The sequence below is a fragment of the Fukomys damarensis genome, unplaced genomic scaffold (genome assembly GCF_012274545.1).
Source record: "Fukomys damarensis isolate Sample0158 unplaced genomic scaffold, DMR_v1.0_HiC HiC_scaffold_4, whole genome shotgun sequence".
NCBI classification, from domain to species: Eukaryota; Metazoa; Chordata; class Mammalia; order Rodentia; family Bathyergidae; genus Fukomys; species Fukomys damarensis.
Genome location: NW_022900916.1, coordinates 2461507 through 2485639, shown reverse-complemented (window position 1 = coordinate 2485639; position 24133 = coordinate 2461507). Strand labels below are relative to the sequence as shown.

Here is a 24133-nt window from a genome sequence, read left to right as displayed (position 1 = left end):
GCCTATTGTAACTGTCCAATTTCTTTTCTTTCTACTTATGGTAGACATAAAGGTTTATTCAGAAGAATTTCTTTACCCAGAAAAAAGCTAGTACATTTGCTATTGATCTCATGTCTTTGTTTTTCAGTGTTGTCTAAAATGAAAAAATATTTACTTTGTTCTATCCTGTTAACATAGTTATTACACTATTCTAAGGGTTTTACAGCCATGCAGACCCAAATTCTAATCGTGTTCATGTAATTTTCTAGATGTGTTAGTTAATCTTCGATTCTCAGTTATCTCATGTATAAAGAGAGGAAAAACCCTATCAACCTATATAGATGTTGTAGTGAATATATAAGATAACCTGGTTGGCATTTTTGGACATGTATTCATTTATATCTACTGATACTTTTGGCATGGCAAGGGCTGGAATTATAGAGAGAGTGAATCAGAGAGACAGAATTCAGTTCTCTGGTACATACAGAGCTGTAGGTAAGACAGACATTAAACAAATATTTTCACCACAGTTGTGTTATTTTAGTGTATATTACTAAGGGCAGAAAATACATTATATTTCTCTTTCTCTTGTAAGTCCATAATGTTGGGATAATCACAAAGGGATCACAAAAAGTGTTTTTTAAAATATGATTTTGGTTACGTCGCTTTTACAACTTTACATCACTACACCATTCTAGGGATTCAATTTACTTACCACTACCATAATGTACAAAACAGTATTTGTGCATATATACCGCTCAGTTGAAAATAAAATTTTCACATCCACTTGAAGATGATAAATAAGGTAATGATTTGTTACTTGACTTTACATTTTGACATATTTAGAAAAATTTTATGAAATGCACAATCTTATTTTAACTTTTTTCTTGCCTTCCTATTCAACAAGATAAATACCCCTATACTATAAAAACGAATCAAGTGCAGTTTCATCTAATTGATTAATGAAATTATCTCTGAGAGGGAGGGGCTCTGTTGTTGCTGTGAATCTTTGATGCTAATGTTGCTTTCAGGGTTTTAAGCAATGGAGAAGGGTGTTCATTTGTTCCCAATAGCAAGTTATGTTCTTTTTTTTTTTTTTGCCACCAGGGATTGAACTTGGGTCCTTGCACTTGCAAGGCAGGCCACCAAACTACTGAGCTAAATCCCCGGCCCTGCAAGTTATGTTCTTAACATTTTATGTCTTATAAATTTAAAATATCATTGGATTAATAATCCTGCTAAGAACCAAAGAAGAGTGTCCCTCAGTGAACAAGTCTGTGTGAAATTCATCTTCAGCACTTCCTTCAGGCTGTTTCCAGAGGAGCAGTAGCAAATATTTCCCTTTCAGTAGGAGGAGAAATCCTGAGATCTCTTGGTTCGCTGTAATATCTACATCTGTTAACTGGAGTGGAAGAATTCTGTGTAATCAAACTGATTTTAAAGATTATGAAATGTACTGTTGATGTTATATGGATGTTTGAACTTGAAATATTAAATGCATATGAAAGGCAGTTCAAAAATCCATTCTTAGGAAAATATATGAGAAAGTAGCCCTAGTGTGCCACGAACAATTCGAAGTTAGATTTAGCTATGATACAACATATACTAGAAAAGTTACATTTGCATTTGAAAGACTTGGAGTTTGGCCCATCCATTCTCGGAATGAAAAGATGCAAGATAGTTTGCGTTATGCTGCTATGGAGGCTCCTGCAAAAGCTCCCGAATTTGAAGTTTGGTTAGAAAAAAAGTTGGTAAGAACTTTATAAAGAAAGCTTTATAACTCAGAGACTGAGTCAGGTTGAATATTTCATGGACAGATCAAGATGCGAGTTTAATGAAAAGTAGGAACGTGACAGTGAGAGTGAGAGGCTGCGGAATCCCGACAACTGCTCTTTCCACTGCTGTTCTCCACCGCTGGCTCCTTAAAGGGTGAAGAAGGAAAACCAAGTTTTCAGGTGATTTGTGGAAACATCTGGGCCATGACCACAGGGGAACAGCATGTTCTTGCTGCAGGAAGGGAAGACTCGATAGGAATAGGAAGAAAGGCAGGCGTGAGACAAGCACACAGAGGGGGCTGGAGGATGAGGGTGGCGTTAAAACTTACAACTGCTGCTGCGCACACAGGTTTAGGTGGGACCGAGCCAATGCCTTTCCCTAAGTGACTTTTTCTCCTAAAAACAAGAATACTAATTCTGCCATTATTGGTGACTATATTTATTTATTTAAATTAAATATTGTCAAGAGTCAAAAAGACATCATACGTCGCACTGTCGAAAGGTGTGTAGATTTGTAGAAAGAATATATTTTGCATAGAGTATATTTTAAATTTAGCCTAGAGAGGGAAACAGTGCATGGACACCACACACACTCTGCCTGCAGAAGTGCTGGGCTGGCGACAGAGGGGAGCTTAGATGGAGGAGGAAGAGCTGAGGTCTGAGCAGAGAGGTCGAGATGCATTGGATCGCAATCTCCTGGTAGGTGAAATGATACAATTACATCTCAATCTGATACTTAGGGTAATCCAAAAATAGTGCCTAAAACTCCAATTAAACTCAGAGAAGCGGCTTTCCTTTGACTCCATGTTTTCAGGCAGTGTCTGCCTAGTTCCCCCCACTTGACTATCCAGAGAGTCAGTGTCTTGTTAACTTGAGACTGAAGCCTTTAAATGGACACATTTTATCAAAATGCCCCTTTCCCAGCCTGGTGGACATTGTGGACACCTAAGATGCTTGTTTAGAACATAAAGCAGCAATTCATGAACAAGCAGAGCTCTACAACATTAAAGTATCCGGATTGCTTCTCGTGGACAGACGTGGACGTTGTATTTCTGCATAATGCTGGTCACCCTGCTGCCCTGCCAGCCCCAGTCAGCTCGCAGCTCTGACAGCATTAGTGAATTAATGCCTTACACATGCCCAATGCGTGCTCCTCATGCACAGACCAAAAACAAAACAAAGGCACCCAGAGAAAGTCCAGGGTAACTTGCTTCCTCTCACGCTGAAACACCTGGCTGTGAAGTAGGTTGTATCATCTCCTGCCAATTCCAGTCCCTGTGAGGGAGGATGAAAGGCCAGGCTCTTACTAACGAAAAATTCACCTTTATCCTCAGAGAGCTTTAATTTGAAACTCAAACAATGGAGCACAGTTTCCACCCACTACCCCCGGGTCACAATCCTTTCAATGTTCCTGGGCTCACTCCTTTGCTTCCCCCCCCCCGGCGTGGAACACGGCTTTGCACACCAGAGCACCTTTGGAAACCCACTTCCTCCTCGTGCCAGCCTTCAGAGAGGAAGGGCTGCCTTGTACATGAGGAGATGCCTGCACCTCTGAGTCTTCTTGCAGGAATATAGAAGACTCTGACCAAAGAGCCCACATTAATGAACATTATGGATGGGACAGAGCCCACCGGTAGCCAAGTCAATTTTACCAAAATGGATTAAGAGGCCCTTTCTCTCTCCTCAGGGTAATTATTTGTAAGTATATATTTTCCCTGATACAAACATGGTGATACAAGTAAAATACGGGAAAGGACTTGTATTGCAGTATGGTGATCTCAGCTTCATTTTATTTTTATTTGAGAAAGATTACTTTGGTGTTTACCTAAGAGTTCAAATTGATCAAGGACCTCTATTTCATATTCCTATTCTGTTTGGTACACTGGCTGTTTTACATGGAGTAATCCAAAATAATTGACCCTTGAGAGAAAGACAGTCCTCAATGGTTTAGAAAGTTTATGTGATGTGAATCCTACCTGCACATTTTCTGAATCTTGCAGTGTGTGTGTGCCTGTGCTATTTGTCCTGCATGTTCCCTGCTACCACAGTACAAACATCACCGTGGCATGTTAGGAAAGGGTAGGGAGGGAATCCGGGAAAGGAGACAGAGGTGGAAAGGACCAAGACCCAGGCAGATTTCCTCCAATGCCTGGCTCAAGTGGCGGCAAAGGAACTCTTCAGTCAGGGTGGTGGCTGCTTTGCTCTGGAAGAAGAGGCACCTGTCACTGTGGAGACAAAACTGGGAACTGCTCCTCTGACACCCAGGACCCCAGAAAGCATCACATCACACGACAGTGGGGTCTACACTTTAGCAGTGTAACATGACACCAACCCCAAACCTAAGACCCAGCACAACCAACAGCAACACATACCAGTGTACTGAAATTCACAAACTGGAAAGGGCCTTACATTTATAAAGTCCCCAGGAAGCCTCTTTGTTTTGAGTGCTTGTGACAGGTGAGAGATGGGCGGTGCCCAGGCAGATTTACCTGCGTTTGGAAAAGATTAACTTCAAATGCTTCCCAAAGGAGCGACACTTGTTTTCTTAGGTTAAATGAAAAATGGACCAGAGCCTTCATTTATAAATATAGGGCCAGGCTGTCTAAAATGAGTTATATTCTTTACACTATGCCTTCATAATGATGTCTAAAATAGCGTCAGTCTCTATGGATATAAACCAACAACTTACATGGGTCTGTGTACATAAGTTGTACATATAGATACCTGGTGTATTATGTATATTTTCTTTAAAACCATTTGTAGAAAACTCACTATCAACTTTTGAGTATTGCAAATGTAAATCAGACACATTTATTTTAACATCTTTTTCCTAAGTCAAATTTTATCTCCTTGTACTACTGAGGTTTGTGACTACAAAAGGCTTTGTTCGCGCATTTTCCTTTTTCTTTTTCCGTGCTGTATGTCAACACTCAGCTTGTCTCCACCCTGCCTAACGAATGTCCTCTCCAGCAGATGTTGCTTTCTGCTTTCCTTCCCCCTTCTGCGTCATCCGGGCAGATCAAAGCACTCAGTGACCCCTGTCCATTGTACACAGAGGTGTGTGGATGACACGCTGCATGATTCTTGCATGCTGATCACCTCTCTGATGTTTTCAATTATTTTCTTTGATACATTTTGATATGTGCTGACTACTTCAGCTAATAGAATAATAGAAATAATCCAGTGACTTTCATGAGAATAACAGTACACAGTAAACATTGAGATAATATTTCAATTTTTTTTTTTTTTGACCAGGGATTGAACTTGGGACCTTGGGCTTGCAAGGCTGGCAGTGGAACCACTGAGCTAAATCCCTAGCCCAATTTTATCTATTTTGTAGGGGCAGCCAAATCATTCCTAGTAAGTATTAGCTTTGTGAAAGAATTATAGAATCTTCCCTGAAATTAACAATAGAGTTTATAAACAGACAACAAATGCCCAGAGAAACATAGGTAAGAAACAACCATATTTTAACAATAATTATGTAATGTTACTAATAATGGATTTATTTTAATTTTGAAGAAGAAAACTTATAAACAGCTTGAGCATGTGGGAAATTGTGAACTTCATTTCCTTTCACACATTTGGTGGTAAGAGCAAAGCAGTGCAAGGTAGTGGGAAGGACTTCTGATTTGCTCTTGGGAAAATTGAGTTTAAATTCAGCTTTACCAGGAAGTAGCCAGACTTCAGAGTGCTGTGAGACCAGTACCACACTAAAATTTCTAGATTCTAAAGTGAAGAGTGGGAATTAGAGTAGCTACCAGTAGCTGTTAGCTAAGGTATTTTCTAAATACATAGTTTTTAGCAAAAATGTTATGGACACCTCGGTTGCAGTTTATCACTGGATGTGTAATTTATCAACAAGTAAGAGATGGTGCAATGCTTAGCAACTCAAGCGTAGCACTGAACTTATGAAGTCAGGGGTACAAACAATTACCCAGCTCACATTTTTTGTCTTAAAATTGTCCATGTTGCATTAGTTCTCTTAGCAAAAGAGTTGAAGACTTTTCTGTTTTGTCTTAGGACATTATTCAAATTTCAGACTTTTCTTAGTAGGTTTAAGAGTGAGTGGATGGAGTCTGTGGCAGACACATCATTTCTCTGTCTTTTTATCTCACCGGAACTCGATTTTAATCAAGAGTCTGAAAACTAGAGATTGTCTCAATACACTTTATAAACAAGGTGATGCAGGCCACTTCCAGTCTGCTGGAAATGTGTATGACAAGGTGGTGATATTTTGTGTGACACTCATGGGTCTTTCCTGTTCTTCTATCAGAAAACTTATAACTTTCTAAAAGAAAGTTTTTATATGTATGAAACCATGTGACTTTATCATGTAGGTTAAAATAGTTTCCGGATTATTATCGGTGAGAATGTGACGAGGCGACCGCTGGTACCTGGACGACTGTCCAGCACGACGTGGCGCAGGAAGAGGATTAATTCCTTCAACTCTCACATCTGTCCAAGAGATTTGGGCCGGCAGAGGGCAAAGCAGTGTGGGCGTTGAATGTCCTCCCCTTTCCAGGTGACGCGTGGTAAACATGAGCTAGGACAGCCACGAAATGCCCACAAAATGGAAATCAAAAGAAGGAAAATGTGCAGGGTAAAAGCTTTTGAAAGGAGCCTGAGGCCTGGAACGTGCACAAAGCCACACTTGCTGCAGACAGTGCTCTCGGGCTCCGAGCCGCGTGGCTTCCCTGGTGCGGCTGCCGGAATCAAAGCCAGTCACAGACTTCTTAGCCGGCAGCTCATTTCCTTCCGTGTAGATGTGTTTTGTGCGAGTGAGACAGTATTTTTTTTTTTAAATCAAAAGACAAACCCTGAGGCTTGAAAATGTTGAGATCAATCTGGTATCATCCAATGGCAGCAAAGGCCACACAGTGAATCAGTGTCAGATCTGGGAATCGATTTTGGATCCCATTAGACTTCTTTTGTAGCTGCTCAGCAATTCCTGAGATTGCTTTCAGTGCCCAAGACACACAATTGAATTAGAATGGAAGACTGGAAAATAAAAATACAATAAAAATGGAAAGCAGTTGCTCTGGGTGGTTTGATTTCCTACAATTCAAACGTTATCTTCCCTGCCTGTGAATGTATACATCTCCAAGATGAGCTTGTTTTGCAAAGGATTTTTAAATTACTAAAGTATAATATCAAAATAAGCAAAGATAAAATTAATTGTGTGGAATGAAAATTGAAGGTATTTTAATTTTTAAGGCAATGGTTAAAGGATCACTTTTCACATGAATATATATTTCTCTAAATACATTTGTCCTATCTGGAATCTTTAGATTCATGACTAGACAGCTAAATTTGAGTAAAACGTAGAGATAGCTAAGTAAATCTGATTTATGTTAAAGTAATAGAATAATGAATGTGTCTGTCATTATGTAACATTCGAATGGTATAGGAAATTAAAAATGTTCTGTTCCTTAGACAATCTAGAATTTGTTAATCTGTATAGCAATTTTTTCAAAATACTCCACTGGTGTAAAGATTTTTCCGTGCTTTTGAAATATTGCATGATAAAAATATTAGGAAGAGTAAATGTTACATTGCTAAACTTTTGTTGAATGAGTGTTGAAAAACTAACTTGTAAAAAATAAGAATCCTATTTTAAATACAGTTTTATTAATGCTACAGATTCTGATTTTTCCCATTTTGGTAAAAAGGAACTATAATTCTCTCTGCAAAGCCTGCTGCCATTGTCCCACGAGTCCGGTGGGGTGCGGTGGGGGTTGCCGTTTATCTTGTTCATCCCCCAGATTAAGCATGGAGAGACACAGTAGTAACAGATGTAACTTTCCATTAGCACCCTAGCACGTGTTTTACTGAAAAAAAATTCCCTTATTCCAACATTCTGGGCCATATCATTATCATAATCTTTAGAGGACTCTGGGAAGTTGTTGCTGTCATGGAATTGTACCAAATTGACAAATATTGTCACATTTTCAGCAAAAATAATTGAATACTACTTTCAGGAAGGCTCTTGATAAGGAAAGTCATAATTCATTCAATTTGAAATTCAATGTTTTGGGATTGTTTAGTCTTGAATATTAATAAACACATGGTACAGCCAGTCCCGTGGGGTACGACATTGATGTCCCTGGAAAGGCTGCGTGTTGTGATGGTGACGAGAACGCATTCATGAGCTGGGTGTTGATGGGTAACTTCTTGAGCCTTTCTGAGCCTTAGTGGCTTCAAATGAAAGATAAAGCTTCCATCATAGGGTTGTGGTGTGGTGTTGAGAAAGCCACCAAATACGCCAGCAAAGATAGGTACTATTACTAACAAACACAATAGCAACAATCACGGAAAGCAGGTATAGCAGAAAACAGCTGGGCAGAATAACCAGGAATGCGTTATGAAATCATTTGCATTAAAATTTCACATAATTAGTGGAAGTTAAACTGGAATGAATCACAAACAGAAAGCACGGATTAGTGATCTCTTCACAGCAAAATCACAATTTGTAAGCATTATATGAGTCTTATTTCTTTCTCTTAGTTTTTGTTTGGGGAATTTTTAATAAAGTGCATCTTAATTGGCTTCACGTGTCCGCACAAAGCAGATTTCTCTGGATCCATAAGTATGGAGAAGGCATCTTTTGTGATTTGCCATGGTGAGAAACCCACAAAAATTTGCTATACATATGAGCTTCTGTTTTTTGTACCACATAAATGATGTTTATTTGTAGATCTAGGATTGAAAGTTGAATCTGCAAAACCGCAATACACTGCAACACATCTTCTCCTAGTGATCACAAAAGAGTGAGAAGCCCATTTCCCAAACACTGTCTCCATATTTATATCCCAGTCGCTGGTTTGTGAAACCTGAACGTTATTTTGATCTTTGCTATTTTCTCTGAAAATTCTCAGCTTCCCTCTGGTGTTGTTCACCCAGCCTCGAGTCAGTACTGAACTGCTGGCATGGTCTCTCAAGGAATTTCTCCTTGCTTTTACCCCAGAAATAGGTTTCTAGGCATTCAGAGTAATTTCTTGCTAAAATCTCCCATGGCTGCTGACTGGCTCACCAAACACTGCTTCTCCCCTTCCCGGACTCCTACTCTGTGGCCTGTGCTGCCGAGTGCTTCCCACTTACAAAGAGAACTGTGCTTTCTCCGTCTCTGTCCTTCTCCTCCTTGCTCACAACCTGAAGCACCTGCCACACCATCAGCACTGGTCCACGTCAGAGTCCAGAGTGAGTGAAACTGCCTTCCACCTTCCACAGAGCGCCCATTTTTCATACTCCTCCACTCAGCCAAACTGGTGCACAGGAGGTGCACGGGAGCAAAACCCTAAGTCGGAATTAATCACTGTGTCTTATCTGTCCAACTGCAAGCTGCCGGAGTTTCCTCTTCACTCAGAGGCTCTGGGCTCAGACACCAATGTCTGACTAGAGTGGTCACCCTGGGCCCACCCGAAACAACTGTGAGCACCTCAGTTTCTCCTTTGTGAGCACCATCCGCCTCGGAGTTTATGACGACTGAGTGAAGGGTTGGATTCAAAGCAGGTACATTAATTGTTCAATCGGTACTAGTTCTTGTCAAGTAATCGCTACTAAAGGGATGACTGTACCTAACCACAGGGAGACTGTCCTGCATGTGTGCGCTGTTGGCAGCTCTCACACTCCTCCTGCTCCCTGCCAACCCCAGGATCTCCCTTAGAGCAAAGGCTTCCTGTGACTACTCCGATGGCTTTGCTGCCCTTGAATCTCTTGTCTGAATGCATACTGTCTCCGGCTCACCTGGACAGGGCTCGGCTCAGAACAGGATGCATCGCTGTGGCTTCAGACCTGAAGCAGCCTTGAAAGAAATGCTGGGCCTCAGTTTCAATCAGTTTCATACCTGAAACATCGGTTCCAGAAGGTCCACTCTGCTCCTGTCTCCTCCTCTTCACCCCGTGCCCTCCCTGTCCTGCCGGGGCTCCACACATCCGCAGGGTCGGCCTGAGACCGTCCTTCTTTCCTTAAATTCTTTGCATCTATGGTTGGAGCAGTTGAGCACACACCAGCGCCTTAGAAAGTGACAGGTCGCTACGGCTTCGTACCATTTCCCATAACATGGGTGTTAAAGCCACAGGTCCGGAGCTGCCCAGGCTTTCATGAGATCTCGGGCAACAGCAGGGCTCCCACGGCTGTTTGATACATGAATCACTGATGGTACATACACCTTTTCGGTGTTGTGGGTGAACAGATGCCTTCCCTTCTCCCGTGGACAAGGAGCCTGTGCACTTGTCTGCAGTGGGGAAGGTCAGCTGACAGCATGCACTTTGGAAGGTGCACCATAAACAGCTCTGAAAATTACTGCCACATTAAAACTCACTGTGCCATCTCAAAAGGGTGGTTTGCTCCCCCTGGCTCATCAAGTTCAAATGTGCACAGTGTCGGACAGCATGCCAGGAACCTCCAACCGCTGGACCTCGTGAAGTTTTCCTGACGACTGTGTTTTCATCTGGGGTCCGCATCCACAGTGCTGCACCCACAAGCAGAGCGCTGTATTCTGGCTGCCAGGTGCAGCAGTGTGGGCGACTCTGTGTCCTGTCCTTGCCTCGCTCCTCACCCTGGGCTGGGCCTGACCAAGGTGCCTGGCATCCACAGGGCACAGTCGGCATGAAGGGGCACAGGTCTGAGCTGACTGAGGTAAAAAAAGACTGACTTCCAAAGGCAGCATAAAATAATGGAAACGTTATTAACGAAAGCCAGAAATGACATTTTCTGAGACAAGGACTCCCAGGCTGGCCTCAAACGCGGGGTCGTCCTGCTTCATCTCTACGAGTCCTGGGATTCCTGGGATCGGCACCAGGACTAGCTTCAAACAATATTTCCGATGTAAGATTAATTTTATCTGCTTGCTTTGACACTAATGTTATTACAGGAAAATTAAAGTTGCGTGTGTGGCTGACATATCGGGTGTGCTGCTTTTGAAAACCCCGAGGCCCATGGGATGGGGGTGAATACGGCCCCAGCCCTGCACTGGGGAGCCCTGTGGCTGGGCTGCTGACACCAACGGCCCTGAGTGTTCCACAAGGACAACAAAGGCAAGAGTGTGACCGTCGGGAGGCAGCGTCTCTGGATCTGCCTTGGGCAGTTTCCATTGTGTATTCTCCCGTCGTACCTCAGTGTGCAGAACCGTAAAGCTAAGAATGCGCTCTTCCTGCTTCCAGTTAGGGACCACACAGTCGCACTGACAACGCACTTGTGCCAGCAAGGCCTTGCGTCATGCCCCGGTGGGGCCCCGCCTGCTGTGAGAGCTCAGTGTGGGGCTGGCACCGCTGCCCTGTGAGCGTCCTGCAGCCCTCTCCTCACCGTGTCTCCACTTCACCCAGAGTGAGGCCTTTCTTCGCCCAGGTCCTCTGAGCTGCCCCTGTTCTGCGGCGAGCACAACATTTGTTCAGTCCGCCCAGGTTTCTTGTAATCCCAGGAAACGCGATCGTAAGTCTCAGCCTGCGATGTTCAGACTGTTCACTGATGTCAGGCCGTCTTTCTTTCCATCACTGACTGACAATAGCATCCCGGCTTCACTGTGGCCGCAGGAAAACTCTCCCTCTGCCCAAGTACTCCTTCCCACAGCAGCTGAGCCACCTGGGCTCCTGGGAGAACCAGCACACTGCCCGTTGGGAACCGAACGCCCGCATTTCCAGTCTCATCTGCCACCATGCTTCGGAATGAACGGTTGCGAAACTGTGAGAGAAACTTTTCCACCACCGCACTGGGGAAGTGGTGGGTGAAGTAATACTAATTGCATAAATACTTCGTACTACCAACATGTATTCAGGCCGGTCAAATCAAAATATTCAATGGTGATAAGAAATAACTTTCAGTGTGTTTAGGGGATTCTAGCTTGGATTTTTTAGATCTTTTTTTCCCTATTATTTACTTCTTTTTTTCCTACCATTTTGAAGCTTAATTTAATCGAGCCTTGTTTCTAATCACAGCAGGGCTGAACTTGGCCACTTGTACAGTTTATTTTAGAGAAATAATCATATTGATAATAATTCAAGTTTAGAATTCTAGGAGCTCATTTAAAACACATTGGTGAGCTGAGTTCTCTCAGAATTTATGAACTGTGAGGACTCTTCTCAGATAGAGACTGCAGATAGTGCTAAAATGCACTTTGAAATATAAACGGTAGTATTGTTCACGAACACAGTAAACTGTAGAGGCCGATTTTCCATCGTGATTCCAGGTTCAAACGCTAGGAGAGTGGGGCCTGGACACCCAGAGGCCTGCGTGCTGACTGGACGGGCTCAGGTTGGCAGGGGGAAGTGGGGTCAGCCACCTGGTGCGGTCCTGAGGACAGCGGGGAGCTGCTGGCCGGGAACCTGGCTCTCCTGCCTGGGTCAGCTTCTTAAAAAGAAACACACTGGGGCCTGAGTGGCATCCCCTCCCCCAGAGCAGCTCCTCCTTATTCTGCCAACATATCTGAAATTCTCAGCCTTAGCATTTCCTCTTGGAAGTAGGTTTTTCTCTACTGGACCAAAGAGCACAATAACTGCGAGACATAACTCAGTGGGGAGAGGTTAGATTTGAGGTATCCGTGAATTGCCCTAGTATCACCCGCCACTTACACAGCTCTGTGGCCTTGGGGTTGTTACTGAGAGCATTCAATTCTAAGTTTTGCAGAAGAGCAGAATCCTGTTCTCAGTAGAAATGAAAAACCCAGACAACCCATTTTATTTCATGCACAGATATGTCGGATGTCACTGTAGCAATGACCTTCGAGATAGCCATTAAGCCTCTGGCATTCCTGAATGTCCCTTTGGTTCTATCATCAATCGAGATCGTGACATGATGAGAGTATTTATAGAGTTAATAATTCCACTCCGGTCTGAGTCTGTCTTTCTTTACATTCCTGCCAGTGCACAGAAGAGGCCCGTCTGTGATCTGAGAAAAAATCCAGAGACACCTTTGAAAAGCTGTACTCTTCCTGAATTCATACAATTTTTTATTAACAGAAATAAATTTGCGGGAAAAACACCATGTCCCATAATCCACTGGGGAAGAGTCTGCCTCTAAGGATGACTCATAGTTTTCATCTGACTGGCGTGGACACCGAGAGCTTCAGCAGGGATCATCTGTGCTCACAGCTGCACGGCTGTGTGCACCGAGCTGCACACATTTCACAGCGAAGCGCGTGGCCTCCATGGCAGCCATCCCCGTGTCAAGTGCTACTGGCAGATGCCCAGGAGTTGACTGACACACATCCTCCAGAACTCCACTTAACTAATATGTCCTCCAACTCCCAGATGGACCACAGGAAGCAGAAAGTCTGTTTAATGCAGCAATCAGTGACATGCTGCGTGTGGTCAAAAGGCACTCACAGTGCAGCAAGACTCAGTTTTAGAATACACCGTCCAAGAGTCTAAACACGGCCATTAAAAAGCTAGAAGAGAAAAAGAAGTCTATTTTCATAACTGCAAGGCTAAGCTTGGAGGCATTTTGCTACTTGCTTCATTGTTACTTGAAAGAAACTGAGTTTTCTCCTGCCAGTTCCACAGAGATTAAATAGCAGAGACTTGATTTGCTTCAAAAGTAAATTGAAGCCTTTACTTCTGTGGCATTTTGCCACCTAGAATGTTAAGTCCATAATGTTGTTTTCTGACAACAGTTTAAAGATAAAATTATCTGTTATATATGTCTAGACAAAAGCATTTTTATATAAATTCATATTTCATTATATGGGGCAGGCATGGCACACATACATGCAATTCCTGAACTAGAATTTAGGAGACAAGTGTGCCTATCTGAAAATGCCCTTTGCTACCAAAATTGGTATATACAAACGTCAGGAGAGTTTGTGACCTCCTTGCCTACAGTGCCAGCCTGATGGTTGCTCTACTACTGACCCATTGGCGCTCTCGTCACTGTCACGCCTCTGAGGCAGGATGAGGGACACAGGGCCCCCTCCTCCACCTGTCATGCAGCACAATCCTGCAAAGCCAAGGGCGGTAGTGCAAGGACCAGCGCAGATCAATTTAAAGCAGGCTGTTTCATAAAGCAGCTTAGGCACTGAAAATTAAACTTGATGTAGTCTAGACAAGCTATCTTGATAATATCTTTTCCAGAATTTCCTAGATTGCCTGTCTAGACTGCTCCCAACCCCCTAGGTAACTGCATAACTGTCTCCTTCTGATCTCCTCAGCAGTCTGGAATGGTATTTCCCAATTTATAGTTTTCATGCAAATCAAAGTCATGAGATTCTGAAAGAGGACCTTTCTCCAGGGGCCTGAGTCCCAGAGTCTCAGGAAAACACTCATATCCCAGTCTGCCACCTCCAAGAGTTGGAGTGGGAAGGTTCGTTTATTTCTCACCCTGAAGGAGACCCTGGGCAGTGATCTGCCCTTCTCCCGCCCAGCTTTCCACGATGCGTGGGCAAAGAGGGAATAGGCTGCTAACTCCTTCACACAGAAAGCTCACTCAGGAAGGGAGGAAAACGTTATGGGAAAGCAATAAAAAGGCAGGGTCAGCGTAGGACTTTTTGCAGTCTCGAATTTTTTAAATGGGGGAATGAAGATCAGTGCAGAATCACCCAGCCCAAGGACGTCCAGTACCATCAGAGGTATTTAAGAGGTAAGGTGACAATTATTACAAGGAAAACAGCAGTAGCTCTCAGCCAGTTTGCAGACTTGCATCTTCTAAGGTTAACTGTGCTTCTGCGGCTTGGTCTGACTAGTGGACAATGTGAGTCCCCCAGCAATGCAGAGATGAGTCCCAGCTCAGAAACAGGGCAAACAAACAGGTGTAGGTCAAGCGGTTTGTCCTGAATTGTGGCTGCACAAAAGCCCTGAGAAGGAGGCAGGGGACGGTTCTCCAGTGATGGATCAGCACTCCAGCCTCCACAGCAGACATCCTTGTCACATCGGGCTGGGAGGACTGGGAGGCAGTGAGAGGTGGGAAGTCATTTAAAATGTGTGGGGCTGGGGATTTTGCTCAGTGGTTCCAGGTGCAAGGGCCCGAGTTCGATCTCTAGTACCAAAAAATAAAAATAAAAAAAGTAAAAAATAAAAATAAAATATGTGGATGCTGTGTTTTACATTTCTTACTTCCTATCCATATTACCAGACAGTCTCAGAGAAGCCAAGGAATTCTCCCAGTGCTCCACCATTCATCAGTAAGCGATAGAGAAGTCGTGTCCCTGCTGTGATACCAGCTCTGTCTCTCCCACCCTTCAGGGAGCTACGCATTCCCGGCTTCACTGCCAACCATGCCCCATGTGACTCTGACAGCGTGGGCGGCATCCTCTGGGGCTACTCCAGGACAAGCACCAGGGCCACTGACCGTGGCAGGTAACCACTGGTGGACAGGGAACGTGGGGGGAGGGATTTAGTCAGAAGGGGATCAAAACATCAAATGCACAAAATCCCAGGGCTCCACTCACGAACTTCCTCCTAGCTCCATCAACATGGAGCAAGGAAGATATGGAGGACATTCTTCCTGAACATCGGTTTTGTTTAAAACTCTTGGGTAGGCCAGGAAACACAGCATACGTGGTTGTGAGGATGTGGAAAGAGAAGAAGGGGGAGAAGATAAGGACAAGAGGAGGAAGAGAAAGAAGACGAAGAACATGTGGGAAAGAGGAGGCATAGAAGGAGGAAAAGGAGGGGATGGAAGGGAGAGGAGGAAGAGAGAGGAGGAGGTGGAAAAGACATGGAAGGAGCAGGCGGAAGGGAAAGAGGAAGAGGAGATGGCAGGGAGAGGTGGAGGGGAGGAGGAGGAAGGACACAGTGGGAACAGGCTGGGGAGCGGCAGCTCGTGAGACCCGGGAAAGATGCTTCGCATCCCCAGGCTCGCCGGGAGAAACCAGACTGAGTTTTTCCTGGGAAACACCTAGTCCGGAAGGCAGCTGCTTAAGCAAGGAAGTTTTCCACCCATAGTTTTGGATCCACACAGCACACGTGGGTCTCCCTGGCCACCTTAAGAGAATCGAGGGACAGAACCTCCAATTTCAGTTATCATAAAGTGACAAACATGCAAATTAGGTCTTATCTTTAGGATTCCAGGAATACTCCTTGGACAAATCTTTTTTTCACCGAGTATTTCTGAATTCCAATTTGGAAGAAAATTCTGTCACCAGTGATTTTTCTCACCACACGAACACTTTGTTCTTCTTAGGACTGAATGCCAAAAAGTACAAAATGTTTTACAGCTGAGAGTGACGGATAAGCCTAAGGCACCGAACGATTTTCAACATTACCAATGTTTCCTTAATACTCATTTTTACTTAAATTTTTCCTAATGGTATCATTCCCTCACCAATTTTTGCACCAAAATATCTTTATGAGCAGTAGGTAAATTTCTTTTTTGCTTTTTCTATGCCAGAATAATAACTGAAACTATAAAAGCAAAGCTTAGAGGAACAAGAATGACCCGGATGCATTGTGAGAGGCGCAAGAGTACAGTGGGAGGTGTCGCTCCTTGCTGAGGGTGGAGACGGAGCTGGTGGTGCACAGAGGAGGCCACAACGCAACGACACACATCAGCCTGGGGCCTGTGCTGCCCACACAGAACGCCCAGACTCTGCAACTCAGGTGGACAAGTGCTTCCTTCCTTCCTCCCATCCCTTCCCCTGGTCGTTACTGAGTGATGATCTCGTTCTTTTTCTATTCCCAGACCAAGATTAATAATAGCATCTGAGTTTGAAGCTGTCCTGCTGAACAGTGAAGCAGGAGCTTGATGAGCTGCAGAGAGCATTAGCAAGGCCTTTGAACGGGAAAGGGTCGTGGGCAAACACCACTGTTACGAGCCGGCTTTACCTCAGGATGATGTCCAACCTCGATGTAGGTGCACACTGGGTGGAAAGCCCCGGTCCCGCAGGCGTATAGGTGAGTCTCATTGTAGGCCTTCAGCACCTTGATGAAGTTAGCACATTCTTTCTGCAAGACAGAGGGAGGTGTGAGTTCTGCAGTCGGCAGGTTGAGCTGACCCCACCAGGCTGAGCTGACCCCACGCAGGACGAGCCCGGGCAGGTTTCTCCACAACCCACTCCCTGCCTATGCAGCTGATTGCGATCGCCTTGCTTTGACAGGATTCTATTGTTTTGCATTAAACATGCAGAATTTCTTGCTCTCTGAGGCACAAATGCAATATGTCCTTCCATAACTGAAACTGTTTCTAATTTAGATAGAAGGGAAATAAAAGTTCTCCATAACCAATAATCACAGACAGCTCTTCAGGGAATAAGATCAGCAAGTTATTTACAAGGCAAATGACCTGAAAAAAAGCATGGTGAAATTTTCCTTGCAAAAGTGAACTGTGAATTTAATTTTAGAAAAAGAAAGCAAAAACAAGGTACTATAAATTTATATTAAACATGAAGTTTAAGTTCCATTAGTAACCCATTTTGAAAAATTTTAAATAATATTGATATGCTAAATAACAAAAGATGCATTGAAATTTTTCTTCTCCTGGACTTTCTTAGTGTTTAATTCTTTGATCTATATTCATTTGAAATTAAGAATCAAGAACGTGACTATAAATGAAGACAGAGTTAGAACTCAGAGCCTAGGAAAAAAAGGTTGGCAAACCCAGCAGAGAACTAGGTTGGCCTGGTGCTCCCTCATTATCACACTCCCTCAGCTGTTCGCAGAACCCAGACCTCTCACTTGCTAGTGCATTTTCACTTACGTAGCCAGCTGAAGTTTATAACTCAGGTGATCTATAATTTGAGTGCATTGCCATATGGTATTTCTGTGCTAGTTTTGTAGCTGTTGATTTTGGTCAACTCTATTGGCCCCCAAGTAAGGAGTAGACAACAAAATATGAGCAGAATAATTGGCATTTAAATTCAAGGAACTGCAGGCCATCACTTATTTTTCTGGGGTGAAAGTGGCAGATGTCCTCTGTGTGGACGGTACTAATGATGAATTAGCCTTATTTAAAGTATAACACACAAGTTCCACGTTATGATTCCTGGCACTTTCTTAGAATATGATGACTAGTTTTTCCCCCTCCACTTTGGGCTGGGGAGATGTAACTAAAACATACAGTTTTTCCAATGTTTTGTCGAATAGACCCTGAGCCTTTCTTTCATCTGGTAAGGCAACATAACATACAAATTATGCTCTGAAATCAGTTGAATTGGCAAGTTGTTCTGTAGGAGGGAAAATGTCCCAGCTTAAAGGTAACTGATTTTTCTTCGTCATTCACATGAACAAGACCCATCTTAGGCAAAACTGTGAAACAGTTAAAACCTAACTTTTTGGCTGCAAACTTTTATTCTGTAACAGTTTTTTTTTTCCTTTCCCAAGAGGACAGAGCGTGAGGAAAGAGCTTGTGAAAAGGAAACATCTGATAAACTCATTTACGAATGAAGCCTTCATGAGTCTTCCAAAGCATGAATTTGTACCCCTTAAAGAGTTCTGCCACTTGCAAAGAAGCTATTGTCAGACAAAATGTTACTTTGAAACATGTAGGTGGCCAAATAGTCTGTTTTTCCACAAAGACCATTATGCCTCATTGTAGGCTCAATGCTAGAGTATCCAAGATGACAAATAACGAGTTCCAGCACCATATGTCAGCCCCAAGACCCTGGCTGTGTATACACTGGGAAGCAAATGGGCACTCTAGTGAGGAAGAGTGGTGGGCCCAGATGGAGGGCTTGTTCATTTTTAAAAGAACAGGGCTGCAGCTTGACCACTCTGCCTTTGAAGACAGGCATGTGACTCTACACACAAAGCCAGATTCTCTGCTTTCATCGCTGCCACCTGAGTGCTTCCTAGAAATGTAAGAGCACACCGTCATTCTTTACATCAAAGAAGGGCAAAACCTTCCGAGCACACATACTATGGAGCCCACAGGAGAGCGCATGCCACCTCTGCAGCTGGTAATAATTAAACATTATAGAGTTGAAGTCTCCTTATTTCTTCTGGATTGGATGGCTCATTAGCAATCGATCAGTGACTCTCTCTGCCTAAATAAACAGGCAGATAATAATTCATGCAAAAAAAAAAAAAAAAACCTCCTCCAGCCCTTGAGAGCCACCAAATTGGACCACACTGAATGTCAGGATTTCAGTTTGTTCTCTGATCGCTGTGTAAGGACTGGCCCTCCTGGACAACCCTTCTGCAGACCCCAGGCAGGAAATCAACCGCAGGACCACGGCTGTGAAACCTGGCACGGGGCTCGCAGGAGAGGCTGACAGCAAGGCGATGCTCTGCCTGCAAAGCTCGGACCCTCCCTGCTGGCCCAGGGCCTAGCAGGCTCGTCTTCCCCACCGAGCCGCCCTAACTGGCAGCAGGTTGTGTAGCTGCTATGCCCGGGGGCGGCCTGGAGATCATTCTGAAAGTGAAGGTTGATGCAAATAGGACAGGAGAGATTTCTTGGGCTTAGAGAGGGGAAAAGATGATTGAAAACAAAAGAATGGAAGGAAATACTTTCAAAATCCGTTAAAACAGCTAGGAGAAGAATAAGCCGCAACAATGGAGGAGCAAAGAGAAAGAAAAGAACTGGATGGACAAAAAGCAAAAACTGGAAAGAGATATGTTAGCAAGGATTTGTTCTTGAAAGTGAAAGAAAGCTACAGAAAGAGTATCAGTTCCGTCCCTCACTCGCCTTCCTCCCCAGCTCACGGCTGCCAACGTTTTTGGGTGTTCCAAAACAGGAATTCATTTCATACGGAAGCAACTTGGACATTCCTCTAAAAAAGAAGGAAGCATGGCAGAAAAGGAAACACACTTCACACATTTCTGCTCAGGGGAGACAGAAGACGAGTGTTTCTGACCTTCTCTTGAACCGTGACATTTCTTCAAACTCAGAATATAATGCACTTTTTGGCATTAAGCTGCGGCAACTCTTTCCTCAGCACTGGCGGATTTACAGCGTAATAAAGACAGAGTAATCAGTTCAAAATGAATTCATTTCTCAAGGCCAGATCGTTTTTGGAATTTGAGTCGATACACACAGAGGAGCTTAGCCACAAGTTGGCTTCCTGGGAGTCAGGCAAACCTACTGACCTCTGATTTTACTGAAATGAACTTTGGGTCAGCAGCATTGTAAGTTATTAGTTTAGAACAGAAGTAAAGGCCGTGATAAACCAGTAATGTCAAAGCCTGCACCTAAGGAGTAGTGATTCGTGATCTCCAGTGACAAACCCTTTACACACAATTTTCAAAGATTTCCTAATCTTCAGATCAAATGGACAGGGGAAATATGAGTAAAAATATTAGTTTGATGAAAGAAACTTAAATGCGGTATCTATTCTCCAAAGAGGATACAGGAGCCCAATTTGCAGAGTGATTAAAAAACAAACATAGTGCTATGTAGCAATGATTAGACTGTGTAGCACAGACTTCTGCATGGCTACAAAAATAAAATCCACCCATCTGTCAAAACAACTGCTCCATGTATGGAAATCACAACAGAATTGAGGTGTTTTTAACTTCCAATAATGGTATTTTCTACAAAAGACTACAATGCACCTCTAATTCTGAGGACCGCCTCCCATGTTCTTCATAGATGGATGGAGCAGTGAAAGTTTACTGTCCTAGGGAAGGGGAAGACAGGGAGGAACCGGAAAAGTGAATGATCGCTATTCAGATACATCCAGTTCAAGATTAAATCAAACCACTCGCTCTGGTTCAAATATAAAAGAGCCCAAAAGGAATGACTGTAGAACAGCAGTGCCTTGGGTCGGTGATAATCCAACCACAAAAAACAAAACCAAACAGAACCTCTTTCATCAGTAGTGGATGTGGAAATGTTTTAATGTATCTCTAGCCCCTGGGAAAGCACAGGAAACCTTTTTTCTCTTGATGGGTGGATACATTTGCTCATGGAAATCCATTAATAAGCTTAATTCCAGAAGTTAATCTGTTGACTCTCTATTCTCCGGTCAATTTATTTGGCAAGCTAGCTGAACAATGGACTCTTCGTGCCAAAGTCATAATCCCTGAGATTGTTGCTGTCACTCACCTTATGCCTCCTGCTGTTTAAGTTGTCCCACACTTATCTGACAGTAATGGTTTGTCTTTTCCCTTTGCACATTGTGTGGTTATGTTCTGTGACCTGATCGTCCATAATGCGTTTTGCTAATACTTCAGCGACCACTAAAAGACGTCAGAAATCTCTCCTTCAAATGGGTTTACCTAAAAACTTATATACAAATATGTTCTGATTATCATATTGTTGGATTTGTGACTCAGGAATTTTTACAAACCACCTTTTAAAGTGAGAAATAGGCTGCCCACTTCTCTGGGAGACATTCTGACCTTCACCACTGATGATGATAGAATAATAAAACCAGTAGACCTTTCCACTTTAATGCTTTTGTTGTTGTTGTTAATCACAGAGATTAGGAGATACTGATTCAATGAAGACAGCAATGCTAGGGTTAATTTAGAGCTAATTATTTAAGTGTATAAGCATATTCATATTGATGTAAACCTATCAGCATTAAAGCTGTGATAACTGAAAAGTAAGTGTTAAAATGGCTTGAATGATAGAATAGAATAAATGATAACTCTCTGTGGTTCTCAAGTAATTTTACTTAAACAGTCATTTCAATTTGGTGCTCAATTTGACTACTTTTTCGCTTCTAGATTGGCTATTTTGCAGTTGTAGAAACATTGTTTAAGTGTCCCAAAACATTTTTCTTTGACATTACTTAAAACCTTCAGATTTGGTTGAGAGCATCATACACATGTGGGCACTGCAGACCCTGACACTAGCAGATACTGACATATGCCATTCTGCCGCCCCTTCTACCATGCCAGGGAGCCCTGGAGAGTTCACTTCAGAGCTCCATGGGGACCACAGGAAGTCTTATTTCTATTTTGCAATTATGTTCTCTTAGGTGGAATCATCATCAGACTAATTAACTGGCATATTTTTACCATTAATTGCCATTTGATTAAAGTACATTATAAGTTAGTAACATCAGCTTTCTACATCTTATATTCCATTGAGAGCAGATAACTGTAAACTATTATATGAAGTCTGCCTAAATATCTTTCTGGTAAGATCGGGATGTTACAGTTTATGTCAAGATGTCGCCCAAGGGCTCGTGTACCCACAGGTGGGGCTCTGCGGAGGCGGTTGGACTGTGTGGCTTATAGGTGACTGCTGCTATGAGGTGGGGTCTGTGGGGAGGTGGTCACGACCAGCATGACCCAGAAGCATTCATCTTCCTGCATAACTTCCCCCAACCCCCGCTTCCTGTGTTCCGTGCCCTGAGCAGCTCTTCTCAACCAGCCCTTCCACCTCACCATCCTGCCTCGGAGCCAGCCAACTCTGGACTGAGTTGAGAGCTAATAAAGTCGTGGGCACAGGCATTTGATGCAGCAAGAGAGAAGTAACTAAGACACAGGAAAACGTAACTAGTTTGAAAAGTGATTATAGTTTGATTTCCAGTTTTACTCAAAATGCTGAGTACTTGGTCCTCATACCAACTTAGTCAAAGCAACTAAATCATCAATTTCCATAAAGTAGAAAGAGTTGCAATCTAGAGATCAACAGTGAACAGAATTATCTTGCGCATTCCCTACTAACGTGTATGCCTTTATCACAAGCCAACGCATTGCTCAAAGAAGACAAGTGCATTGCGTCTTTAATCACCCAGGGAAGGAGAGAAAAGATGAAGCTCAAACCTTAGAACTCTTGCTGTCATTCGTGCACCTCCCCTCCCACCATCTGCATCGGTATAAACATTAGAATGCAACCAAGGGTAGACACTTTTCTCCTCACACAACGTGCGCTACATGGAGGGAAACCCTCCATAGAAGTTGATTTGTGAAGCAGACACTGATGTCTCAGACTCCCTCATGCGCTCCTGACATTGCACGTTTGCTTTTTCCTTTCTTTTCCTCTCCTTTCTTCCCCATCCCTTTCCCTTTTCTCTTCCCCCATCTTTTTTAAGAGCTTAAAATTCATCTGCTTAGCAAGGAACTTAAAAAATAAAACCTTAGGAAAGAAATATTTTTTACCATATAAAGTGTTGAAACGAGTCAAACGGCGGCAGAGCTGTGGAGCCTGGGTGTAGGACACGGCTGTGAACTGTGTCCCGTCCCTCTGGAGGGGGATCATGCTGCAGATGGGCCCTGAGGATGCGGCTCCTCAGAAAGGGCCCTGTGGAGAGACTGGTCCAGCCCAGGAGCCAAGGACCTGAGGGTGCCAGGGTGGCCGTCACCTGCGAGCCAGGGGAGGGGCGCATGGCAAGCAGGCCCTGGGCCCCGGTCGCTCACTCCCGCCTTGCACACCACAGGAAGCTGCAGTGTCTGGAGTCTGCCGTGTGCTTGGACAGCAGCTCTGGAGAATGAGGGGCGGTGAGGGCTGGCCCAGGGCCTCACAACGCCCACCGGAACTTGTTCAGGCTTAGTGACGCAAGCGATGCCATCCGGTGAAACAGAGCGCAGGCCGTGGCACACTTCTCATGGGATTTAACAGGGAAGTTCACAAATTTCATTTGTTCTGGCCGGTTTTGATAAACTATTTCTTCAGGTGAAGAATAATCTTCCCAAGTATTGATGCTTCCATGTGTTCGTGCACGAATATGTGTCTCTATCCAAGCACATGTGGACACACACACAAATCAGCATCTCGAGAAAAGTTTTAAATGTCACTGAGACTGGAGGCTTGGGAGATTTAAAATTTATCCATTTTTAAATTTTAATAAATATGTTACTCTAAAGTACAATACATTCTCATGTAAGATAAGAAAAACACACAGGTCAGTGGGCATGAAGTTATTAGGGTGAAATTGAAATAGCACAGAGTTAGGAACTTTTATCAACTTGTTGCTTTGGCGCCAGTCACACACAGGTTAGCGTTTTTCAGGCGTCTCCCACACCTGTGCAACACCAGGAAGCTGCTCAGGGTCCTGAGCCTCAGGGCCTCTTCTGCAAGTGCGATTAGTGACACATTCATGAGAGTGCTCAGTGTGATGTGCAGCACTTACTGGTCAAGTATCCGATTAGCTTTACTTAAAGTAATACTTGCATGACTGCCGATTCTCTCATCACATACACACCCTGCCATGCCACAGATTAGCCAAGAACTCAGTCATGAATTACCCAGTTATCCCACTGACACAGTAAGGAGAACGTAAACTCATCCGGGGGTCTAAGCAGAGGTGGATGTAATACAATTGGTTTGGAATGTTTCCTGGTGCTCATTTCTGTAACAAAGAGTACTGAAAATGTATCCTTTAACACTGAACGTGGCCGGCGCATGCACACAGCTATGTGCACAAATACAGCCTCTATTCAGTTCGATGTATTGCATAGGGTACACCTAATCTGAAAGTAATAATGAGAAGCTTCAAGAATGTTCTGCTAATAAAGTTACTGTTCTGCCTCTGAATAGTGTCTAGTTCATAGTGATAACATAATGTCTGCATACCACACTCTTTACCTCCTCTAAAAAAGCAGAGACAGGGAGGAAAAGAA

At 43.6% G+C, this 24133-nt stretch overlaps 1 protein-coding gene across 1 annotated transcript in view; it reads right to left on the bottom strand.

The window, feature by feature from the left end:
- Sema3a (semaphorin 3A) overlaps positions 1 to 24133 on the bottom strand; it is a 396022-nt gene that overhangs the window by 98576 nt on the left and 273313 nt on the right. Inside the window, 1 exon segment of the mRNA XM_019209424.2 lies at positions 16508 to 16627. Coding sequence (XP_019064969.1) covers positions 16508 to 16627 — 120 coding nt within the window.